This window comes from Scedosporium apiospermum, assembly GCF_000732125.1.
Source record: "Scedosporium apiospermum strain IHEM 14462 chromosome Unknown SEQ_SAPIO_0077, whole genome shotgun sequence".
NCBI lineage: Eukaryota > Fungi > Ascomycota > Sordariomycetes > Microascales > Microascaceae > Scedosporium > Scedosporium apiospermum.
The window spans coordinates 740382-758772 of record NW_015971778.1 but is presented as its reverse complement, the minus strand read 5'-3'; the positions used below and the strand labels follow the sequence as shown (position 1 = coordinate 758772).

Below are 18391 nucleotides of genomic sequence, written 5' to 3'. Positions count from 1 at the left end.
TGGTGATGTGGATTTTGAGGGGGGGCTAAAAGAGAGAGAGAAAGGGAAGAGGGGGGGGGGGGGGGGGGGGGGGAGGTTTCCAAGTTATAGAACAGTGAATGGACCTACCACGCCGCTACTCCTGTTGTTGGCTATTCTATAACAGGCTTCTTTGCCGGCACTGTCAGTTTGATTATCATGATTGGCATATCAAATGTAGCAGGGCACCGCGGGGCACACCAAGAAGAGCTTCATGGCTGCTACTATTTTTGTCGCCTCCTGTGTTGGTACGTTTTGATGGACCCATACATTGGCTACCCAACGAGAGCTGGGCCGATAGGAAATGCAGTGCTCTAGTCATGGACGTCAGGGATTTACGGTGACAAGGGACGGATGTCAATCAAGAATAGTTGCGGCGCATTGCTATTCATCCTGGAGGCAAGAAGAGTTAATATCACCATTTAATCATCACCCGACTTTATTATAATCCGTAGTTCCTGTACATGGACTTCCACCCGGACCGGCTCATTCAGGCCCCCTCCTCATACTCATACTTCAGCTTGAATCCAGCTGGACCCTCCTTCCCAACATCCTGCCTTCCAAGGGGCGTCATGTCCAACAACTGCAGCGTCACGAGAAGCTTATCCAGGCCCCTCGCATAGCTCGAGTAAGTATGGTAAATCTCCCCGTCCTTCTTGAAAAAGACACTCAATCCAGGCATCTCCCCCTTCAACCAGGTCTGGCCCTTTCCGACCAACTCCTCCTTGGAAGCAAAATTGTACTCGACGGGTGCAACCTCCTCATCTAGGGTAGCGTGGAAATCATAGTTGAAATCCGACCCTTCGCTCGAGTACCACGGGAATTCCCAGCCGATCTTCTTCTTCCAGGCATCAAGCTTCTCAAACGGACCACGTGAGACGCAAACCATGGCTGTGTTGCGGGATCGTAGATGGCGCAAGTCGGGGATATGCTCGCCGAGGAAAGCGCAGCCTCCACAGCCTCGCTCGGCGTCTGGTCCAAACATGAAATGGTAGACGATGAGTTGCTGTTTGTCGCCGAATAGATCAGAGAGAGATGGGGTTGATCCATTTGGACCCTTGAATGTGTAGTTCTTGTCGACCTTGACGAGGGGGAGTTGGCGGCGCTCGGCTGCGAGCTCGTCGGAGAGCTTAACTAGCTCCTTTTCTTTCTTCAAGAGTGCTTTTCTGGCTTCGAGCCACTCGGAATAAGTTCCGACCTAGAGCAAGCTGTCAGCATGTATTGGCCTATCATGGCTATAGTGTGGAACTAACCTTGAGAGACATGGTGAAATTCGATATTTGCTAAAGCTCAAGTGAAGTTGAGAAGTGCTGTTTTGGGTGGATATTTCCGTTGAGATGCCTTGAGAGCGAGATGGAGATGAAGAAATCGGAGTCGAGGATGAGCCAAGATCGAGCGATATTTATGCTTGAATTCAAGCCTGAATTTGAGCGAGTCGTCTCCTGACCTTTGTTCCAGTTGTGAATAATTGCAATAAAATTTAACCCTCAGCTTCACGCTTGAGACTCTTCAGTTGTCAGGGCTGATACAGTTGGATTCCATGTTGAGTAATTGAGCCCGGGGTGATTAGTGAACCGGCCGGACTATTGGACAAGCAGACAATTAAAAGCAAGTAAACCAGGAAACTCTAGATCGACGGTATGGCTGACCATCACCCGACAATTGGACAAATTCGCAGAGACTTCAGCCACAGCTGAAACGGTTGGTCCGTTTAACCACGTCAAGGTTTTGAGTCGCGACCAAATTAAGCATAAACCGACCTAGGCAGCAACCTCCCATGATGGAGATTACCAACCAAGACCATGTCGCTCTTGAAGATTGCCCCGAGCCTGTCTTGTCTTACTCGTCGAGGATGCTCTCCTTATTCAGAATGATGTCAATCACACGCTGTCCTGCGAAGAGTGGCGCAACCTACGACCTAATTCTGGTCTCTTTTTAAGGGCCATTACTGCTGGGAGCATGTACAATCCAGAGACCCCGCCTCGCAGGGTACGAACTAGCGCCTAATAAGGTACAAAAAGACTCATCCCTACGTTATTCACAGCCCTAATCGAATGCGTGGCTTTGATGAGTGCGGCTCTCATGTTGCTCCTTCTAGGAAGGCATCTAGAAAAGTCATATCGATGCTCTGTGACATCCAATGCTCACCACGCAGATCCAGTAGCAGAGGATCGACTAGGCCTACGGCGTCATGAGCTTGAGAATACCCAAGTTCCGTTCCAGCTCCGGTATCAAATGCCGTTGCTGCAGTTGGCTCGCGTGCCGCATCATTGTCATTCGGCCGCACGATCCGCATGACACCGAAGTAGGGAATGAAAATGGGCTCGCCCTCTTCCGGAGAAGAAGTCGAAGTGGCAGTAGCAGGTTGGTTATCGGACTGGCCGTGGACACTGACGTACGCGCTGCCTGCGGCGGCGTAAAGATTTTTACTCGCTTCAATCTCCAGCAATCGATGCAGAACATCGGCGCTCTGCGCACAGAGTGCATCCCCACTCGAATGGCCCACGCATCGCATCGTTTCGAGAGCCTGCTCCATCATCGCTCGGTCGCCGGGCGCTTGGTGAGAGAGTAGACTATCTACTTGGGAGGAGATTTCATCTTGGTTATGAGGATGAGGACGACGACTTCCGCCGAGGTGAGCCAACACGAGTGTGATGGCTGCCATGAGGCCTAGGAAGTTTGCGAAGCGGCAGCTGGACGCTGTCCGATTGAAGTCTCGCAAGAGGATGAAACGGGAGAGGACTTCGCGGGAAGAATTGATGCATACTATTCGTGCCATTTCAGATCGCTGTCTGTCTGCTTCTCCCTTGGCTAGCATGTAAGGGACATTGAGCTGAGCTCGTAGATCGTGGTGGAGCATTTGGATGATCAGCCGTCGCATATCCCAGAACAGCTTGGGTGGACTCTTGGAGCTTTCTGCCAGTATCGGCGGCAGCCACCTATGACTAGGGACGCCGTTCGCCGCTCTCTGCAACTCCTGGTCCAGCGCTTGCGTCGCCTTGACGTCTGGCGGACTTGCGTCTGAAGACCTCTGTGCGAGCGCAAGAATCATGACGTGGCGATATACTCGCTCCAGGTATCCCTCTGGCGTTTCGACCGCCATATCGTACGGGGATAGGGCGTTCTGAGTAACATCGGCCGCACCCGGTGGGAGGCCTAACATGCGGGAGAGTTGAAGGTCGTAATGGACGATACGGAACCATAGATTGGGCAACTCGGCGCGCGTACCACTGGGGTCGAAGGTATAGAGGGTCTCCCGCTGGTGGCTGTCCCCTCCTGCCAAATGAAGTCCCATCGTTTGCGCCAGAAGCATCGCCCTCCGCACGGCCATCCAGCTGAGTCGCAGACGGCTACTGTTGCACTGGTATACACTCTCTAGGATCACGCCTTCTAGACTCTCGATGCTGCCGAGCAGCTCATCTTGCCGCGTTACGAGATTGATGGCCGTTTTGGCACAGCGTTCCGTCAGGGCGGCAGCAGGCTCGGTCAGGCAGTCCAGTTCTGGATACGTGATAGATTGCATCTCCTGTAGAAAGACGGCAAGCTGGAGCATATATTTTGCGATCAGGACAGGCTCGGAGGTCACCGAGGGCGGCTCACGCAGGACACCATCTGTCGGCCGAATTCCGTCACGGCGTAGAGTAGCATATGACGTGGTGATGTGAATTGTCGATAGCACGGGGTGGCGTGCAGTTGCCTTGCGTAGCAGTTGGATGTCTTGAGGGCAGGGCAGCGAGACATGCAGGGTTTGAGACAGCACCTGTAGCCTGGCCAACCTGGCCGAGCCCAGGCCGGTGGCAGAGGCAATCAGCTCGTTTGCCGCTACCGGCGAGGCAGAATGCGCCGTCGACGCTGGAGGTGCCGTCTGAGACAGCGTTTCTCGCGGGGCTGGAATTGGACTCGAGCTTATCGCAGGCGTGTACAGTGGATTGCTTTGTCTTTGGCTTAGGCTTTGGATTTGAGATGTGAGCTGCGCGACCATGTCCTCGATGCGCTGCAAGCGGGTGGCGGCGGCAGCGGCAGCATTAGCAGTCGCTCGTGTATCATCGTCGGCAAAGTGCTGGCTCACACAGATAGTCCCACGGCGTAGACAGCCAGTGCAGGCGTCGCCGCCGTCGAAAGAGCATTTCTCTTTGCGCCGCTTGCATGCCCAGCAGCTGTGTGTGCCTTTGCGCAGCCTTCGTTTTCCTTTCCTGACCGGCTCGACAAGCTCAGCATGTTGGCTTTCGTCGACAGGCTCGTCGTCGGCCTCGACACACGAGGTTCGCGAAACGTTGATTGTGTCCGGCATGTTGCAAGTTAGAGCACGATGCGACGTACGTACGCTACCCGATCACAGATTGAGTGGATACGCTTGCTGATCTCTCACATACGCCGTACCTACCTAGGTAGGCTTGTTCGTTGATTGAAGTTTCGTTATTCAACTTGAAATGCAGTTTATCAGTGGAGGACTCCTGCCCGACTGGGGAGTGAAATCGGGTGAATGTGAGACGAATGAACGACATTATCTACGAAGTACCTATGCTGCTGCTTAGCAACTGACATGACTAAGTAGAGCTGGGGATCGATCACGTGTGCCAAGAAGTCGTAGAGATATCTATATATATGTATATATATGGATCCGACTTGACTTCGTCCGCCGGACCGGCGGACGAACAAAAGGGGACCCTGTTGCGGCTTTCCCGTGGGGCGGGGGGCGGGGGTTGGTTTGGAAACTAGCGGAGGTAGGGAGCGAAACTAGCCCGTCATATCATAGAAGCTCCGCTCTTAAGCAGTTAGATTGACTTGCAACTGTGTTCCACCGGCCGGCCTCCGGTCCACCCACTCTTATTGATTTGTGATCCGATCGACCACAACAGATGAAATCGATATCTATTCCATGTCTTCGGACATGTATCGAAAGACAGGCAATTAATTGCATACGGAGCCATGTCTTCCACCAGAGATCGCGTTGACACCCGCCAACACAGCACAGAGAAGCACGCCGAGCGAGATTGCTCTACCATGGCTGACAACAACGAAAAACACGACGAGGGCGAGACATCGCAGAGTGGCTCGGACAACGACCTGCAATATGCTACATCCTTCAAGCTTGCCGCCATCATGGCGACCATCAACCTTAGCACCATGGTTGCCGCTTTGGATCTGGTAAGAAGCAGCCAGGCTGAAACCTCCCATCCAGATGATGAAAATGACGGCGCTGACCTCTAACCCTTTAGGGAATCGTGGCCACAGCCATTCCTGCCATCACCAACGACTTCCAATCCCTCAACAAGATCGCCTGGTATAGCGCGGCCTGCTTTATTCTCGTTGGAGCTACCAGTGCTACGTGGGGGAAGCTGTTCACCTACTTTTCAGCTCCTATTACCTACATGAGCGCTCTCGTGTTGTACCTGATTGGAAGCGTCATCGCCGCCGCAGCACCAAACTCCACAGCTCTAATTGTCGGGCGAGCCATTCAAGGATGTGGCTGCTCAGGAACTTTAAGCGGTTCGGTTTTAATCATTAGCTTTACTGCTGCTCCCAAGAATCGGCCTCTGCTGATCGGGGTCTGGATGGGTGTTTTCATGGGCTCTACCGTCCTTGGCCCTCTCCTAGGCGGCGTGTTCACTTCTAAGGCGACCTGGAGATGGTGAGCCTTCCTGGTCCTCGCACTGATAACATCTAACGTTTTCCAAGGTGTTTCTGGGTTAGTCTTCCCATCGGCGGCCTGGCCCTCGCTCTGCAACTTCTTTTCCTCCGCGTACCGAAGCAGATCAAGCCGATGCCTGCAACGTGGAAGGAGATCATTCTACAGCTCGATTTCTCTGGCTTCATCATCCTTGCTGCTTCCTTGATCAGCTACACCCTGGCGCTGGAATGGGGAGGATTGACCAAGTCATGGTCGGACGGCACAGTCATAGCTACTCTCGTCATGTGGATTGTCTTGACCATCGGCTTCTTCGTCAATGAATGGCTTCTTGGTGCGAAAGCAATGATGCCGCTCTATCTACTCAAGACGCGTATGACATGGGCAAGTTGTCTATACGCTTGGATGTAAGTATCTTATTTTTTGACATTTTCTTCATTCGAGGCAAGGAGATGCTAATTATCTCCAGTGCAAACTGCGCCAACTTCCAGGTGCTTTTCTACTTGCCTCTTTACTTCCAGTCTGTCAAAGGCGACTCGGCTATTATGAGCGGTGTTTACACCCTTCCCTTCGTGTCCTTCTACGCATTGGGCTCGTTGCTCAGCGGTTTCTGGATCAGCAAGACGAGGCTCCCGATTGCCGCAGAGATCGTCAGTCCTTTACTGGCCCTGATTGGCACCATCGTCTTTTACCAGATGGATATCAATACCTCCAAAGCCTGGTATGTTGGAGCACAGATTCCATTCGGATTTGGCATCGGCCTCGGCAACCAAGTTCCCGTGACCGCGCTGCAGGCGTTTGCCAAGCCAGCAGAGGTTGCAGCCACTATGGGCATTATCTTCAGTCAGTAAACCCTTCAGCAGTCGTCGCGAAAACTACTGACAAGCGCGTATAGCGTTTCAAACCATCAGCGGCGCCTACTTCAACACCGCAGCTCAATCCGTCTTCGAGAACACTATATACAAAAGGTTAGAAACCACAGCTCCAGGGGTCAGCTGGAGCAGCGTCAGCGAGGCTGGCGCGGCAGGCCTCACAAACACTTTCAGCGGACAGGAGCTCACCCTTGTGCTCGAGGCATACATGGCCGGTATTAAAAATGTTTTCATTTTCGCCGTTGCGGGAGCGGCCGCAACTGTGCTAGTCGCGCTCTTGATTCCTCCCACGAGGATCCCGGCTCACGAAGAGAGGAAGACGGATGAGAAAGAGGCTGCGAATGCAAGCATTGACAAGTGAGTCTGTATCACTGTGTCAAGCATACAAATGGTCCATGGCATCCAAGTTGACTTGCACCCAAGATCGTGAGATGCCAGTGCCACAGATGGATGGTTCGTGGAACTAGAAGGTCACTTTGGATCGTATAAGGCCTAAGATTTAGCCTTCTAATAAGACATGCTCTTATGGTATTGGTTTGTTTGGCTTCATTCCCTCTTTGGGCCCGATACTAGCTTGCCCATCAGGGTCTATTCACACCCCTTGCTCCACTTGTCAATATATATTAATTACTAGTTTGTCTGAAAAAAAACGTCCACTCTTACTCCTCTAGGCCCAACGAAGGGGCAGACTTAGAGTGGCAGCCTATGTCATAACTCACGAATCGTCTCGAGTTCCTGCATCACGGGGAGATTTTGCAGGGGCAATAATTTGGGCTTCAACACGCCAAACCGGGACTGGGCACAATGTGAGATGTCATGGGCGGGGTGTGGAGCAGATGCGGCAGTTTGCGCACATTTCGACAGAAGTCAACCGTCAACCCACGCTCTTGAGACGAATCTCCACCAGTACCGGGAAACCGCGCCAGGAGGAGGAAATATGGAGACTTGCATAAAGTATAGAAGCTCCCTCATCCGAAATCACATCTTCGCTTAGTCCGCTCATCTGTTGCCGACCTCCAGAGCATTACATCCGTCTACCCCCTCTTCGTGTTCTTGTCATTGTAGTTTATACTTAGATCATCATGCTCATCCGATCGGCCTTGTTTTTGCTGGGGCTCAGCTGCCTTCCTGTCTGCCTTGGTGGGCGGGCCGAAGCATCCTGTAGGTCTTCCACTCTACTCGAACCCCATCTTCGAGCAAATGCAAAACATGTCTCCAGGATCTGACGATGCCTAGGTAGCGGCCGGCCTAAGCCACCGCCGGTGAAGTTCGGCGTCATTCTGTTCCAGGCTTTTGAGATCCTCGACGTTTTCGGGCCTCTCGAGGCGTTGAATATGCTGTCACGCACGCGCCATCTCGAAATGTTTCTCATTTCCGAGACCATGGATCCGGTCGCGACGAAGCCAGTGATGGCGCCCATGAATCCCTTCGACTCCACCTTTGTGAGTGCACGTAATCCCGAGACATTGGCCTCCGGCTCGAATGTAGTGGAACGAAGTCAAGTGGAAGCTTACGGAGAGAGATCTTAGTGGCCAACACTCCCACCGACGCACACACTCGAAACCGTCCCAGGCGACCTTGATGTCCTCATCATTCCAGGGGGCTTGGGTGTCCGCTCTCCAAATATTAACGCCACCCTTACATACCTCGCCGACACGTACCCCAAGCTGCAGTACCTCATCACGGTATGTACCGGCTCCGCGCTGGCGGCCAGGGCCGGGCTCCTGGATGGACGGCGTGCCACGACCAACAAGGCGCAGTGGGACTCCACTGTCGCCTTCGGTCCAAACACGACATGGGTGTCACAGGCTCGTTGGGTCGCTGACGGGAACATCTGGACCTCATCAGGCATTTCGGCAGGTATAGATGTCACGCTTGCTTTCATTGAGGAAAGCTACGGAAAGGAGAACGCTACCTGGGTGTCGAATCGGATGGAGTATGAGAGGCACACCGATCCTGACTGGGACCCATTCTCAGGCATCTTCGGGGTATCGAATTAGTGAGGCCCGAGATCTGGCTAGCATGAAGAGAGGCGTCAGGATAGAGGGCGAGATAGATAATAGGAATATGCTTGGGAATACGCCTTACAATTGCGAGAGGCGCTGATCTAGAGCGTGCTGAGGGGGCTTCTTATAAATTCTCGCCGACTAGCATTCGGCACGAAGTTTGAGGAAAGATCGGAAACTTCGAGATATCTCGGCATAATATCTCCAAATGAAAAGAAAAAAAGGTATAAAGTCTAGCCCCAGCTTCGAACGGAGAGTGTCTCCAAGCTTCAGCGCCGACCTCGCCTCGACCATCACCAGAGCCCCAAGGAAAGACTCCGCAAACTATTTCGCAGAAAGAGAAAAGGGGGGAAAATAAAAAAAAATTAAAAAAAAAAAAAGAATTCCCACTTCTCCCCAATTCTCAAATCCCCTTTCCCAATTTCCTCCACGTCTCATGGTTTGACTAGACCGGGTTCCACGGCGGCGCCTTGCGGAAGTAGTTTGCAACCAGTGCGCCACCGCTCGACCGCCTGAGCTTCCAGGAGATGTTGAAAACCCTGACTCCAGATCTCAAATATACCACACACCAACAATCGCCAACACTCGGACGGAAGGTGTCTCCCAACCGAATTTCTACGGGAAGTACCTCGGAAGTATGGGGAATATGCGCCGAAGTGTAACTCAAGACTTCCATACGTCTGCCAGCCAGAGGTTTTGCGAAAATGCGGCCTGTGAGCCTAGTTTGCTAAAGCCGCGCCACCAGAACCGCCGCAGCTACCAATGGCGGAGAAGTAGAAAGGAGAAAATAATCAGCAAAGTGTAGAATATAGAGGAAGTTAAAAGAGCGAGCAAGGTTTATCTCCTCTACATCATGAAGAGCATCCCTGTCCGGCATACTTTCTGTCAATTGGATCTACTTTTCCCTCACTTAGGCTAGACAGGGGCAGGAACGTTATGTGTGAGAAACCGGGTTAATAGTCCGACATCAGTCTCATCTTCCTTGTATGGGCGAGCCAGTCGTCGCTTGGCACTAGCTTCATCCCATCATATGTGAATACGGCGACGGGTTCACCCTCGCTGAAGAGGTTCTTAGGCAGAGTTTGAGCCACGTCGGTACGCTTAGCAGCGAGACCAAGATGAATTTCTACCATCTTTTAGGCTGGTAGATAGTTAGAGTCCCCACGGCTCCAAGTGAGTCCTGATCTGGTAGATTTAGTCGGATCCTATGTTGACGAGAGATTGTTACGATGCCCAGAATAAGGACCGTGCCTAATACAAACAGCGCATTAGGGTAATGAGGCAAGGCTAGAAGCTCTAACAATACGATGAGCGGAACAACAGTATTAGGCACGTTGGTATCTCAAAGCCACCACAGTTATGTCATCGGCAGTGGTTGTCGCCCAAGAGCTGATGCTCACATCTCAAGGACTGAAACGATGCTGAGATTTCTTTGCATTTGGCAACTCTAACACCCCGACGTCTGCTGTGAGTCCGAACGGGTCTAGATCTTACCATCCCACTGATGGTGTCGGAATGAAAGAAGTCAGTGAGTGGAATTCACATCTATTCTCCACATTCTCTCGATCGAAGACTCCGATTATATCTTCGTCAACTCTCGTCGGCCGGTATCGGTTTCTGTCCGCTGACAACAGTCCTGTAGCGAAATAATCGTGAGCTAAACACCCTGTGGCCTCGAAGCGGCAAGTGTCCTTACATGTAAGTGTAGGCGTGAATGTGAGGATCGGTCAATTCAGACCGGGCCTGCATGAGGAAGAGCTGCGCCTCTTCAAATGACCACTTTCCACGATTGTCAGCATGTGCCACTATCGAAAATGGAAGACGTGATAGGAGGAAAGGGAGGGACAACAGCTTACCCCCAACAGGTCTGTCAAGCCACGAATCACGAATCCCTCGAGGCCTTGTAAGGCGAATTGCCTGTACCATAATCCCCAATTCTTCAGTATCGGATCCTTGGGCCAGGTACCGATTGGAATTTTTATCTTCCGTTCATGGATGTTCACGAGACCGGCCTCTCGAATCTGTTCCGGCGCTGTCTCGCTAACACCAAACGTCTTGCCGATCTTATCACCAACTTCCTTGAAAATCTCGAACCACCTCTGCATGGCGGAGCCCTGCTTCACAGTCCCATCGTCCGATGTTATGATGCTGGACAGTTCAACATGTTCGACCCACCCGCCGGGTTTGACGTGGCTTTTTATACTGTTAACAAGGATGCCTACCCATTAAAGACAAAGATGAAACGTACTCCATTGACTTCTTGTAGAATTCGACCCAATCAGGGACACAACCGGTCATGTATCGAATGTGGATGAAGTCGAAATGGTCTTTTGGGTAGGTCCAATCTTGGTTGATATCGTCCACCTCGAACTTGCAGTTTGGCGGGATGAAACTGGGCTGGATGGGAGAGAGGTCTACGCCGATGACCTCTGATGATGGATTCTCGTCGGCGAACTCTCTGTTTCACCTTCTCATTAGAATCTGGGGAAAAGAACGGAATGCGACAACATGAGTGTGGCTTGGGCCCCATCTTTCTCTGGAATAGAGTGGAATGAGATGGTTGGCACTCACATGGCCCACTGTCCCGTACCGCAACCAACATCGAGAACTCGCTGGGTTCAGAGCAACCGTCAGGCCTGACACAAGACGTTTTATTGCTGTTATTGAGACGTACATCGACTTTGTCCCCGAGTGGACTTGTGAATAGTTTGTCATCGAGAATAATTCGAATCATTTCGTGCCTAATGAGCGCGATTAGATATGGTGGACACCTAGCGAAGCAGGAGAAAACTTTTATTTGGAGTTATCATGGCGACTGGAGGTACGTACATCAGGTCTTCTGCCTCCTGTTGCCTCTCATCATTCGGGGAGCTACCGAACCGAGTCAGCAACAATGACCCTGCTTCCACGTTTGAGACAGGGGCTAATATTACTAGTAAGCACCGTCGCGATAGGCATGGTATCGTCGCCCATTTTCCCACTTGAAGGCCAATATAGAAGAACGAAGGGATGTCGTGTCTGTCACCGCACTAGACTGTCGGTGAGCGGAGGCTTGAATAGCCCTTCGGAGCGAAACTGGATGATCGACTTACGATTGAGCGTAGACCGAATCGGCATCCGCGGCGTCCTAGTGACAGTCAAGAGGGCGTTAGGTCCGGTACAGAAAATTGAGAGAGATGCCGGAGGGAGAGAGAGTGACTAGGACTAGCCAACTTGGTTGATTCTAGGGGAAGGTTCATTTACCACTTCAATTACGGCGTTCCCATCGCCGAGAGGAGACGCTACCCCAGGGGAGGGAGACTTTGGCGGGGACTTCGGGCTACTCATATTCCTGAACTGCTAATGATTCGGAATTGGAGGGGCGAAGTATCACAGGAAAGCCATACTCTGGAGATTGCAGGTCAACCTCGGGAGAAGAGAGGGGCTGGCTGCAGCCACTTTTTAAAATCCTTTCTTACTTCGTATAACAATATTGAATTACTCGAGACAGCTGCAGGACCCACTGGCGTGCGTTTTCCGTGCTTCCCCGGCCTGGGCATGCTGCTCTGTGGTCCTCCTTTCGGACTAGTTCCCGAGGAATCATGAGAGATTACGAGTAATCATCGGGGGACCATCCACTAACGGCATCGCGAGGTATCAATGCGGGAAGAGAACCGAGATACCTGTACAACTGGCGGATCAATATTGATTGGATCATCTCTGTGTGTGGATTCCTTTCGTTTAATGCTTGGCGCTTGATGCGGGGCAAAGGACTTTGCGCAGAGGTGGCATCACACGAGACTGGTGGAAGTGAGTATGACACCACAAAATTCGGCGGTTGGGGCGGAAACTAACCATTCCCTATCTCTCCGGCCTCTAGCGTACCCGTAGGGTCGTATTTCTCCTTTCCGGAGTGGGGAGACTAGGGGGTTGATCGACTCAGATCATTCTAGTTCAAGGATAGCGTTTTGCGACAAATCGAAGCAGAGCTCGTGTAAGATTTCTTGTACGAAAAACCGATATTTAAGAGAGCACTCCGGGAGTCTAGGGAGCATCATGCTGCTCGATTTGTCGAGAGCAGCGGCAGTCGGATGGAGCGAGACTCTGCTCGCCAGAACCGTCATACTCGCGAGTACAGAAACCAAAAACCTACCGTGCCGGCGGGATCGAGATTTGCGGGGCCTAAGCGAGGGCCTATCCAGTGTGACGCTTTTCGTGGGATCTATACAGATATGGATAGAGCGGGCAGTAAAGGCTAGTGTTTATGGGTGAAGCATGGCTGAGGTCTCTCGTAATTGCTCGCAGCGTCAGCCGAGCTTTGGAGATCTAACTAGAATCCATGCAAATGGAACCGAGGGGGTGGGTTTTGATTTTCTGGCAAGGATGGATTGGGTCTGCGAACTGGAAGTCACTCCACGATATCTCTGCCCGGCACTTGTCCTACCTTTTCGCTCTACCATTCTCTTCAGCAGCCTCATTGCTCTGACAGCGTATGTCCCGGACACCTTTAATTTTAACCGTGCCCGACTCTCCCTAGTATTAGAGGTGCCGTCACGGCTCGATTTTGAGCGAAATATTCTTGATTCCAATCTCTACCGAAGAAAAAAAAAAAAAAAAGGAAAAAATAAACCTAGCGGCGCTAGGATGACATGATAGCCATTTGCTTCAAATGCCATGGATCATTCATCAACATAATTTCCGACTCTCCGATATTTTGCTACCTTATAACTTGTTGGAGAATAGGTTTGATGATGCTGTCAAAAGGCCCAAACCTGCCAAGACCAGCCTCCAGCTTCTGACCCGTCAAGATTCTCGAGTCGAGAATCTTACCAGCGTTGACACCATCACGGCCCAGAACCGAGATCGTGATAGCAGGCGCCTCGCGTCTGTTCGGGATCTTGACCCTCAGCCGACCGTCGACGGTCGTCTGTCCCGGTCCCAACAGATCGTATTGATGCGTCAGAGGTTTACCCTCAAGCACAGTCGTGACCTCCATCTTCGCCTGTTTGAACTTTCCAGCGGTGTTTTCGATATCCACGAGACTGAGACCAGGCTTGGGCGAGAGCTTGATAGTCCCCGCTGCTTCGGTGGTAATGTTGAATTTGACCGCAGTGGCTTCCGATAATCCCTCTCCGTGCATGACGGAAATTTCAAATGCTTTAGCTCTTGAATGCGTTGTCAAAATCTCGCTGTTTACCGTGTTAAGGGCCTTGACTTCGACGTCCGCCGTCTCGCCTTGGTTAAGAGGCGACGTGATGGAAAATGTCGTCGTCCCAGATTTGACGAGCTGCCCGAGGCTTCCTCCGGCACGCTTCCCCTTGATAGAGTGTTTAAACGATACCGCAGGAGAAAGACCAAGGATGCGACGCTCGAGATCCTCGAGGGATATGTGGGCCGCAAGATTGGCGGCCAGTTTCCCATCGGCGGCCCTGATCGCCCGGGCCACCGTTGATCGCTCGGGAATCATAGGCAGGATGTTTCGAGACGTCTGCCCGATTCCGCGCGCAAACTTGATCTCGGCGAAATTCCCCTCGCCCATCATGATCGGAGCGTTGACGAAGTGCCCATCGAGACTGCGTTTGTTCTTCAGGGCCTCGGTCGCCTCAGCGCTGTGGGCGTCGAGGTTGGCTCCGGAAGGAGAAGTGATCTTGGTCGTCTCGGCGTCGGTGCCAACTATCATGATGGTCCCGGCTAGGAGAAGAAGGATGGCATCCCACACCGGCGTTCGTGGAGTTGAGTTTAGAACAGACCATGGCAGGTAGTGAAGGCGACCCCCGGACCAGGCGCCACCAGAGTAGTTGCTGCTGCCGGAGTACTTCCAGGTGTTCTTTGTATTATCAACCTCGAGGACTCGGGTGATTCCCCGCGGCTGGTTTGGATCGTGGACAGTAATCTTCCACGGATTCGAGGACGAGTCCCATGCGAAAGGGTAGATGCAGTGGGGTGCGCCGCTGAAATCGTAGTTCTGGGAGATGCAAAGGATCGGGTTGTTCCCCTTGTTGAATTCGTTCCGAGTCTCGTTGAAGACGTCGACGGGGTCATGCGTGTTTCCGGAAAGGAACTGACCGACGAACCACCAGATGGCGGCAGCGCCGATCTGGTATTCATGCTTGACATTAAAGACCGGCCGAAGAATATCCCAATCCGTAAATCGATTGATCGGAAGTCCAAACAGGCTGACGCGCTTCCACGAATAAATTGCCTCGAGCGACATACCAAAACAGTTTCCATTCGCCGCGAGGCCCTTGGCAGCGATTTCGTAAAATGCCCTGTCAAGCCAATCCAAGGGGTCCCAGTCCTCCGGCGACGAGTCGACGTCGCGGAACGCCTGCGCGTAGGTCTGGTAATCGATAACCGGAGTGCCGCGATTGGACGTACCCCAGAACTTCTCGAGGCTCGTCAGTGAAGACACGTCCACTTGTGGTTGGACGGCGGCGCTTATGTTGTTGATTTTGCTGAACCGGCCCGAGTTGAAGATTCCTTGGCGTTCCCGTAGGCCCCAGGAGTTGGCGGCGTTGAGGGGGATTGTCCAGACACCGAGATGGTCGTCGTTGCCGGGGTCGGCGTCCCAGACATCGATGATGACGGTGAATTCTTTGCCAACTGCCGGAGTGAGGACCGGAAGGGTGATATTCACGTCTTTGGTGTTATGACCGCCAAAGTCTCCGGAGCTGGGATACCGCTGACGGAAGATTGTGTTGTTGGCCTCATTGATCGTGGCATGGAAGTAGAGGTCATTCTCGCCCATAAGCCAATCCTCGCTTTCCCTCGTGTTGAGATTGCCGATGAAGAAGTTAAAGGGTCTGCAAATTACAATGGAGTCCCAGCTACCGTACCATGTAATAACACCTCTCTCGAAGCCACTCATGCGACCGCCCGAGGGGACATCAACCTCGTCGGTGATGGGTAAGCCGAGGGGACTCGTAGGTCCACCAAGGTCAAGCCACTTCTTTCGAATGTCGCCGTAGATAAGACGCACGCCCGTCAGCGGGGACCAGTAGATGTCGCACCCCTCAAAGTTGACGACGCGGACGTCGCGCTCCGTGGCACCGTCCTTGACTCCCCTGACAACGAGCTCATCCGTGAGGGGGAAACCCCACGATTGCGGGCCCCCGCGTCGAAGGTACGTCGTAAGGATGGAGGGGATGATTATGTGAGCGGTGGGGGCTCCGGTTCGGTAAAAGATCGTTGCTCTTTGCAGGCGCTGGGACTCTCCACCAGGTTCGGCCTGCTCGGCAGCAATAGGGAGTCCCCAGGCTTGCGCCTCGCCGGTAGCTTCATAGTAAAGATACATCTGTCCGGTGATCTCGAAGGCGCCAGTGCTCGAAGACCAGTAGATACCTCCACCCTGAAACAGACTCTTGCGCGCACCAGAGAGACGGGACGGCTCCTCGTCCGTGGCAAGATACCCGAGCTCGTTTTGCTTTGCGACAGGAAGCGCAAGGTATCGGCGGTAGATTACGCCATACATGATAAACGCCGAATTGACAGCGGAGTGATACATGATGACGCCCGATGTGTAGGTCTGGCTCCAGGCCGCAGTGGTGACATTGAACGTGGCAATGCTGGTTGCCTCCCCGAGGTTGGTGGTGGGCCGCTTCGCCTCGAGTTTGGAGGTGATGAACCACTGAGGCGACAATCGCATGCGGTCCATGGCGTCGTCAAGGGAAGCAATGGTGCCAAAGCCAACACGCAGCGAGGCGATCTGACCAGCAAATCGCTGACCGCGAATGAGTCCACCGACATCGACAGTCGTGGCGTTGGGAACGGGCACGACGTCACCGTTCGGTCCGAAGCCGTGGCAACCGGCGGCGGAGCCATCAAGGAAGAGGAAGAGGGTGTCCACATCATAGACGAGTTGGAGCAAGTGCCAAGTGCCCGCCGTCAGGACAGGAGAATCGATAACATCGATCCCACGCCAGGCAGACGTCTTTACGGAAGCGAGGGCCTTGACAGCGCCGCCGGCTCCGTTAATGTCTACTGCAAAGGGCAGGCGGTTCGATTCAACGAGCCTCTGGCGGCCCGTAAAGATGCTGTCGACCTTGAACACGACGGCCACGTGAAAGCGGTCCTGCCCCGGGATGGTTATTGACTGGATGTTGATGGAGATGGCACCGGATGCTCCGACGCGGACGGATTTGGGAAGCTCCTGACCTCGGAACGACCCAGGACCAGCGCCAATGATGGCGTCGGCTGGGAGGGTAGTTGGGAGGGTCCCATTGGGGTTGGCAATCTTGGCCCCATCGAACTTGTAGTCGAGGAAGTATGACATTTTGAGAGTTTGGTGTTCTAGTTCAGCTTTCAGTGTCTGCTTGGTCGGCTGGCCAGGGATGGATCATATTCATGGGGGTCTAAGACGCCGAGATGCGGTTTTATAGCTGCAATTCACTCCACCTAAGTCGGGAACCACAATAGTTCCCGTTTCCTGCTCGAAGTCGTTGCCAGTGGTCTGATGCGATGACATATTTGATGTGCCTATGAACGACGGCCGGCGACATCCTCAAGACCGCGAACTTACGAGCCTATGCGCCCGTCGTTGAGAGATGTCACTGATATTCCGGTCGAGCATTTCCTGTCATAATGTCCGGTTGCCTATCCTCGAGAAGCACCTGATGGATCGTGGGGCCAACGACGCGCTGGTTGGATGATACTGGAATGTCACCAGCTGGGGCTGGGCCAATGTAAGCTGCATTGTATTCAGCTTGTGCTACCCACGACATATAAGACGACTTCTTAGATTGGCTGTAGGCGAGAGTCGCGTTACCGAACCCCGCACGGCACGACGCCATTCTCCCGATCATGATGCTCCGACGAGGCACTCCTCTTTCGAGTGGATGAAGAGCGAAGACTGACCACCCGAATCTCAAGCATTATTGGTCGATGTCGAAACTGTTGAAGCTGCATCAAATATCATTCCACCTTTAGATGGAAAGCGATAGCATGAAGAAGTCACTCTAAAAAGTGATTGATTTCCTACCGCTGGCGTCAGCATAGCTCGTAGTACCCGGGGTTTACTATCTCCCACTAGGGTAGTGGGCGGGTGTAGGTCGATCACGCCTTACCGATCTGTGCTCTGTAGTCAACTTGCTCTAGCTCATTTTTCCTTTTCTCTTTGAATGCCCTTAAACCTTTACCGGTGGCGCGGCTGCGAAAGAGTCTCGGATCCAGGCCGGGGAAGGGTATTCTTGCCTGTGTCAACTCGAGAAATAACATAGTAAGGACGTGGCTTTTCTTTTGTCAAGGCCTGCAACTTGTGTTAGGCTAGTTTTGTGCTCTCTCTCTGTCTCTCTCTCCCTCTCCAGGTAACTAATGTGAAGAGTGGATGGACCTTCGACACATGACTGACCGAACCTATCAGCAAAGAAACTCAGTGATCGCAGGACAAGAGGCGTAGGTGGAGAGACTTCCAGAGCCAGGAGCCACGGCACAAATTTGCTGCGATTGTAGTGACGCCCTGATTAAATTGGATCACCAAACAGGGAGAAAGGTAAATGATGCTGGATGAGACGATCCTAGGCGCTGATGATTGTGTCAATCATTCTATTCACTTTCTACCTGGTTAGTCTCAGATTCAAGCCGAAGGTTGGGCAGGGTCGAGGCATGTCCGGAGAGGATACGCAGCAGCTTCTGGGGGAGCTGTATCAGATAATGTTGTAGAATTTCTGATTTGATCGTTTAGGTGTCGCCGGGGGGGGGAACAGATGAGGACTAAGGGCCGGCCAGTGGCTGTGGCACCGCAGAGAATACGCGCTATCTACAATACTAGGGTAAAGGTAAGTAAGGATTGTTGTTTTATGTTTTGCTAATTGACTCTCTCGTTCCTTCCGCCATACTACCTTACCGATCTTGTCACGGCACGGAGTGTCCACAGGGCTGCAGCAGGCCGA

At 52.7% G+C, this 18391-nt stretch overlaps 3 protein-coding genes and 2 pseudogenes across 3 annotated transcripts; 1 reads left to right on the top strand and 4 right to left on the bottom strand.

The window, feature by feature from the left end:
- Positions 1-508: 508 nt before the first annotated feature.
- Positions 509-1283, bottom strand: SAPIO_CDS1859 (uncharacterized protein; the record flags this gene model as incomplete). The annotated part of the gene is made up of 2 exons (XM_016785031.1): positions 509-1216; positions 1272-1283. 2 exons carry the CDS (start codon positions 1281-1283, stop codon positions 509-511), a joined length of 720 nt encoding a protein of 239 aa, XP_016645328.1.
- An 815-nt stretch (positions 1284-2098) lies between these two features.
- SAPIO_CDS1858 lies at positions 2099-4309 on the bottom strand (annotated as a pseudogene; the record flags this gene model as incomplete).
- Positions 4310-4947: 638 nt separating this feature from the next.
- On the top strand, positions 4948-8519 carry SAPIO_CDS1857 (uncharacterized protein; the record flags this gene model as incomplete). Its single annotated transcript, XM_016785030.1, has 8 exons — positions 4948-5166; positions 5238-5650; positions 5698-6054; positions 6117-6490; positions 6543-6876; positions 7640-7680; positions 7756-7961; positions 8049-8519. 8 exons carry the CDS (start codon positions 4948-4950, stop codon positions 8517-8519), a joined length of 2415 nt encoding a protein of 804 aa, XP_016645327.1.
- Positions 8520-10115: 1596 nt separating this feature from the next.
- SAPIO_CDS1856 (uncharacterized protein) lies at positions 10116-11852 on the bottom strand (the record flags this gene model as incomplete). Its single annotated transcript, XM_016785029.1, has 9 exons — positions 10116-10161; positions 10222-10304; positions 10382-10718; positions 10774-10983; positions 11097-11137; positions 11200-11266; positions 11355-11396; positions 11618-11652; positions 11769-11852. 9 exons carry the CDS (start codon positions 11850-11852, stop codon positions 10116-10118), a joined length of 945 nt encoding a protein of 314 aa, XP_016645326.1.
- A 1369-nt stretch (positions 11853-13221) lies between these two features.
- On the bottom strand, positions 13222-16776 carry SAPIO_CDS1855 (annotated as a pseudogene; the record flags this gene model as incomplete).
- Positions 16777-18391: the final 1615 nt, after the last annotated feature.